This window comes from Quercus suber, unplaced genomic scaffold (genome assembly GCF_002906115.3).
Source record: "Quercus suber isolate HL8 unplaced genomic scaffold, Cork oak 2.0 scaffold_129, whole genome shotgun sequence".
Taxonomy (NCBI): domain Eukaryota; kingdom Viridiplantae; phylum Streptophyta; class Magnoliopsida; order Fagales; family Fagaceae; genus Quercus; species Quercus suber.
In genome coordinates, this window is record NW_027069592.1 from 467,647 (window position 1) to 474,210 (window position 6,564).

Consider the following 6,564-nt stretch of genomic DNA (forward strand, 5'->3'; position numbering starts at 1 on the left):
CAGAAACTATAAAATCTTACTTGAAAATACTTCTGTCTTTGATTAAACTAAAAACTGCTACTTTGATACAAACTTTGAAAATAAACACTGTCTAAAGAGTTACAAGATTACATATCAAATTTAGAAAATATGGTTGCTTCATGAAGTCTGTCAAGTAAATCTTTCTTATTAGGAATAGGATATCTTATCCATTGTAATGCTGTATTTAAAGGTTTATAATTTATAACTAATCTTGGAACTCCTTGTTCCAATTCTGCCTGTTTGTTAACATAAAAAGCAACTTAGCTCCAAGGAGACTTGCTTTTTCTAATTAAACCCTTATTTAAAAGATCTTCAATTTCTTTTTTACAGTGTTCTAATAATTCATTATTCATTTGTATTGGTCTAGCCTTAGTAGATATCTGTCTTTCATTGAAGTCTTTTTCATAAGGTAATTGTACTATATGTCGATGCCTGTGCCAAAAGGCGGTGGGGAGATTAGAACAAATTTCTGCCTAAATTTGTTGTTTGAATGATTTTATTTTATGATGTAGTATAGGTCTATTAATTGATCAGTAATTCTTTTGTATATTATTTCTGTCTTTAAAGAAAAATTAAAGTATTAACTGCATCTTATGAAGGATGTCTATCTGTCATTATAACACTTCCATCTGTTTCTCTTTTAACTGCTGTTAATATTTCATTTCTGTCATCATTATTTAAATAATGATCCCACCAGCCTTTCAATTGGCCAGTAAAACTAGTGACAATTAAATGAGCTATTTGGTGATCCTGTTTTCCATGATTTTTATAAACATTAGTAAGCAAAGTCATTTCATGTAAAAGGTTTATTATTTCATATTCTGACATTCCATCAATATTCCATTCATAAATTAAATCTGGGGAGTAAGATGAATTAACATAAGTATGTCTTTCTTCAAATTGTAGATCAGGGGGAGTAGGTTTAGGATACCAATTCTTTTTAGGATATAATTCTTCAATTCTTCCTTTTTTGAATTTTTAACATTAAAATATATATATATATTTAAATATAAAAATAAAAAAACTGTAATTTGGTAAAACCACCTAATTCTAAGCCTAAATATTATTATACGGTACAAATACATGATATAGATAAAAATAATAAATAATAAATAAAAGATAAGTATTGGGTTTTGAAAATAGTGTTTTTAGTTTTATTTTTAATTTTTTAAATATTATGTTATGCTGACGTGAAATATAATATATATATATATACACACACAGATGATATTGATAATTCATCCTTCTCACCCCAAAAAAAAAACGTTAAAATTAAAATACCGATAATTCGAAAATTCAATTCTCCACCATCTCTCTCGAAGTGTAACGAGAAGCTGAGACTGAGCTGAGCTTCACTCTACTCACTGTGTTTCACTTCTCATCATCATCCATGGCGAAAAACATAAATTCATCCCCACCGTTCATCGGCACACCTCTCCCATCTCTTCGCCATGGTTTCCTCCACTCACACCCTAGGCTTGTCTCCACCAGAGTCAAGCTCAGCTTCCGTGAAAACCTTCCTCCCATCAATTCCTTCGACTCTCACATCGATTTCTCCGCTATCCTCACCAGAACCGAAGGCCTTCTCTACACGCTCGCCGACGCTGCCGTTGCCACCGCCGCAGACGCCGCCGTACAGAAAAAACAACGGCTGGTTCGGGTTCATATCCGACGACATGGAGGTCGTTCTCAAGTTAAATAATAAACTACGGTTGGTAATTTGTGTAAATTTTTTGCTAGAAATTGTGAGCGATGAAATGATTTCATATCATCGAAATTTGCCAATTTGTGAAATGGAAATTGTTTTTTGATTGTATTAGGTAATGATGGACGGACTAACAGCTGTGCACGTGCCATACGCGTACGGATTTGCGATAATATTACTTGCTCCATGTCCATTGACAAAGCAACAGGTGAGTCTTTCAAACAATATACAAATGCATATTTCAATTTAGATTAACAAAAAAAAATAAAAAAAAATAAAAAGTTTGGTCCATAAATTTTGGATTAGGTTTAATTATAGTACTCAAATTTCAAGGTTGTATAAGCAGGCCTGGGTTAATCCGTTAGCTGCTATGTTTTTTAATTGATCTCTTAACATTTGTTGAAAAAATTCCCGTGTGAGCGGCAAGTGATGAAACATTAATGGGTCCAAACTATTTGGCTTAAGCTTTTAGGTTAACGGGGGCTCCAACATGTTATATTAGCCTGTTTAGTTAGAGATTTGTATAATTGTTGTTTAAGTGTTGTGGAAATATGTGTGGGTTAAAAAGTGTCGTAGAAATACGGGTTTCAGTGTTTAAACACGGTTGTTTAAACAATTGTACCAAACACCCCAGTCCTCCCTCAAAGAATTCCCAATCTTAAAGTTTTAACATTGCATTATTTTCCTCAGATGCAACACGTTGACAGTTTTGTTCTGTACATGAACTTGTCTAATGACATGGAATCAAAAATTCATTCTTTTTATTTTGTTCAGGTCCTCCAGGACAGTGTCTATATTTTTTATAGACGAATAGTCCCATTATCAATACCTTTTTATGTTAGGTTCTTAGTTCTATTTTGTCTCTCTTTTAACTTCAAAGCCTTACCAGTGTTATCTTTCCCTTCGCCTTATAGTGCTGATCTGCTGATGCATATTAACATCTTTATTTATTTTTGTGGAAAGGTTGTTTCCCAACTTTGGCTACTATTCCAGTCTGGATAGGGCTATATCAAGCTCTATCAAATGTGGCAAATGAGATAATTAAGAGGTTGCTATCCCATTATCTTTTGGGTGATGTTATTGAACTGAAACTTTTATGTCTTCACACAAGTTCATCGTTGCTAATTTTTGTTAATCATTTTATTTGAAGGAACTGTTGAAAGAAGGTTTCTTTTGGATTCCCTCTCTGGGTGGCCCAACTTCAATCGCTGCCCAACAAAGTGGATCTGGCATTTCTTGGCTTTTTTAGTTTGTGGTAATAATAATTTTTGTTGCCATGGCTTGTTAAGCTAAAAGTTCTCTTGCATCTTTATCTATGTTGAACATTAGTTTTTCATGTAAAATTCTTTATTAACCTCCGTTGTCATGGAAGTTTTATGTTAGTTACTGATCATGGAAGTGTTAGGTCAATGTCTCAAATTGAAGCACATATCTGACACATTTAATGATGCAGAGATTATTAGTCAGTGGTCAGGATATGTTTGGTATTGTGGCTTGTTTCCTATACTGTCCCATCTTCCAAGTCATTGACTCATTGCTATCCTCTTCCTGACAAAATAATCTATACTGATTGCTGACAGGTGAATTGTTGCATATTGGGCTAGTTGGGTATTGGTGACTGGTGCAAATTCTAAGTTCATCTTCTTTGCCTTCCAAAGCAAGCACAATTTAGAGAATATATGTGGGTCTGAAGTCTGAACTCCTTACTTAATGGGCTCTTAGGGGGCCCAATCGTGGAATTTGTCTGGTCTTTTGGCAGATGATTTATATAATAATATGTGGTACAATGACTGGAGAAGCTTCTAATGGCCCATGGAGATGCCTTAAATGTCTGGGGAAATTGATGACCTTTCTTTCTTAAAAAAATTGTTCAATAGGAAATTTTTCTACTTTCTATGTGGAAAATATCTCCCTATGTCTTCACCTTTGTAGTTTTGAAAAATTTTAAAATTTTTATATGATTTATAGTGAAAACCACCAAAAATTTGCAGCTAAAGAAGGGAGATAGGCAGTTTCTGAAGTTTGAAAAGCTAAGTTTGCCTTAGTAGTTTGATTTGGGTATATGCATGTCTTGGTTGGTAAGCATGTCCTAGGAGCAGGATACTGATGAACTGTGTTCCACGTGAAGGATCTGCGGCATCAGATTTACACTTTTACAATAGCACGTAAGGCAAACCTACTTTAGTTCCTCAGTTGTAGTTTATACATGTGTAGCACTTAATGGCCAATTTTCTTTCCTTTTTTATTTTTTAGGCAAAATTTTGCGTTTGATATGGGTTTTACCATGTATAATTTTTCATGCAGGACGACCAGCCTCCTTTGGGCTGGTATGACACTGCGGCATACCTTGTTTTACCTGTCCTCTTTGTTGGTTCTCAATATGTCTCAATGGAGCTCATGAAGCCTCCCCAGGTAAATCATAATCCTCTTTACCATTTTTTTTCTTCTTGCTTCTCATTTTTCTTTAAGCATTGTTAAGACTTGATTGTCTTTTATTGGCAGACTGATGATCCAACTCAAAAGAACACACTTCTTGTTTTCAAGTTTCTTCCGTTCATGATTGGTTACTTCTCCTTGTCTGTGCCGTCAGGATTATCAATTTACTGGTCGGTTTCTCATTGCCAATTTTACTTATCCTTGCCTTTATCCATCCACTTTCTTTAGTCAATAACTGGCTATTGTTGTTGAGGATCCATAGCCGACCCCAAAAATTTGGGACTATGGCTTGGTAGTTATGGTTTTAGTCAATAATTGGCGGGCGGGGTTAGTTGCCCGTAGGAGTTTGATTAATAGTGAGGATTGTTGTATAATATGTTCTACGACGTGCAACTAATTTGAGTGAAGTTCTCCTATGTCATCAAAAAAAAAAAAAAATTGTCTATTTGACAGTTTTGATATGTGCAGAGTAGTTTATATGTCTAAGAATTTGAACTAGCACAAAACTTTGGGGTGGTTGTTCTATGACCTTATGATCTGCTGCATGTACTGATTCTGTGAAAAAAATTTGATTTTTTCAATTCTGATTATGCTTGCGTTAATACAGCATATACCTACTAATAAATAAATCTTCTTTAATTGTTATCTTGAGAATCTGCTAGTCTAAATGTCTGAATCTTCTTTTATATGAACTATTTTGTTAAAATCTTATTGCTCCATACAAACTAACATGTCAAGAACTGATTAATTGCATCAGATATTTTGAAATGCAAACTGAGTCATATGGTTTTGCACTGATATACTCTCTCTTTTCCCCCTTCTAAAAATTTATGCTTGGTGGATCTCAAAAACTATATTTTTACAACAAACTCTTCTGTCCATTTGTTCATAGAATTTACCATGTGGTTTTTAGGTTCACAAACAATGTGCTCAGCACAGCCCAACGAGTATGGTTACACTAAATAAGTGGTGCAAAACCTGTTGTGAGTGAGAATGCTAGTGGAATCATTACAGCAGGACGTGCAAAATGATCAGCTTCTCAGACAGTACAGCCTGGCAAGAGGTCAGTTTTACATGAAAAAATGCATGTATCATCAGCTTCTAAGTAATTCTTAGATACTTCTAGAGGACGGAGAATGGTGCTCTCTCCTCTCACATTCATGGTGGGATCCACTCATTATATTCATCGGGGTGGTGGTGGACTAGTGGGTTGAAGACAATAAAGAGGATGACTAATAATAAGCCAATAATTTAATATAGTTATACAAAATTAATTATTACTTATAACAACTAAAATCTACAAGGTAATAAGCTTCAATCGTATTTATTATGTACTTGACAAGAAGTTGCAGATGTTTGTTGGATTTACTATTTTGTTTTTTATAACAGTTGATGTCAGAACCTTAAGGAATGAAGCCATTTAGAATCTAAATCTACCATGCATAGTAGTTGAATTCTATTATAGTTTTATTTAACTTCATATGTTGATACTTAGAGAAAAACCTACTGATTTTAAGTTCCACATCTTAAGTGCATCTCTAAAATTTAACTATCATCAAATATATTTGCACAGTTTTAATGTTTTCGAGGCTTATGCTTTGAATTTCATCTTGAATGTTCGAGGCACAAGACCATGGCATAACTTCTTTTGTTTCACTCATAAATATTTTCTTGTTAGAATTCTTTTGTTGTTCTTTATGATTTTTTATAAGAAAGTTTATTAGAAGAAAGGGATTGTTGTTCTTTATGAATGTAAGTGATTAAGATATATTTTATGCTTATAGGAAATATAGTATTTGTCACGGATGCCATTTTTGTATATCCTCCATGGAGGACTTTATTTTTCATGATCTAGAAGTTTATATCAATCAAATAGGAGAACATTGGGATTTTTAATATTTATTTTGCTTCCTTGATTTTCCTTGAAACAAACACAGCATTAAGAAAAGGTTCTTTCCTCGGTTTCATGTCATTTGGTTTCTTTTTTGGCTCTTATCTATTCTTTTCCTTTGTTACATTAGTCTTTTTTGGTTAAGAGTTGTTCTATATTGCTTCAAAATTTCTTAGGGTTTAGCTCGATAATACCAACCTTGAAAATTTTCCAGAAAAAGAGGTGACTAATAGAATATTGGAGAAGTCCAATGTCTGAAAACCAGTCAACTAAGATATTTTAACATGACGGTTTCTTCTCATGTAGTCATATTATGAGTTTTATTGTGTATACACTAGATTACAAGATTTATGGCTTAACCCTGGGCTCAACAGAGGGCAGAAGCTCTATACAGATCTCACCCCCAGAAATCATTGCTTCCCTGCTTTATGACTGATATTTACCATAACCTTGCATTTGCAAACATATTTTTGTTAGGGAGAAAGGCTTACTAAGGGAGTTATACCCCGAT

General features: G+C 33.8%; 1 protein-coding gene across 12 annotated transcripts in view; it reads left to right on the plus strand.

The window, feature by feature from the left end:
• Positions 1-1,262: 1,262 nt before the first annotated feature.
• LOC111983067 (ubiquitin-conjugating enzyme E2 7-like) overlaps positions 1,263-6,564 on the plus strand; it is a 9,304-nt gene continuing 4,002 nt past the window's right edge. For 6 of the 12 annotated variants that reach the window (XR_010630009.1, XR_010630011.1, XR_010630012.1 and 3 more), the window contains exons 1-7: positions 1,263-1,736; positions 1,842-1,934; positions 2,877-2,981; positions 3,307-3,891; positions 4,031-4,138; positions 4,229-4,332; positions 5,076-5,225. Coding sequence is in view for 3 of the 12 variants with exons in the window: in XM_065776168.1 (XP_065632240.1) it covers positions 5,190-5,225 (36 nt within the window). In the remaining 9 variants the exon portion in view is untranslated. The other 6 variants (XR_010630013.1, XR_010630010.1, XM_065776168.1 and 3 more) reach the window with 6 other exon arrangements.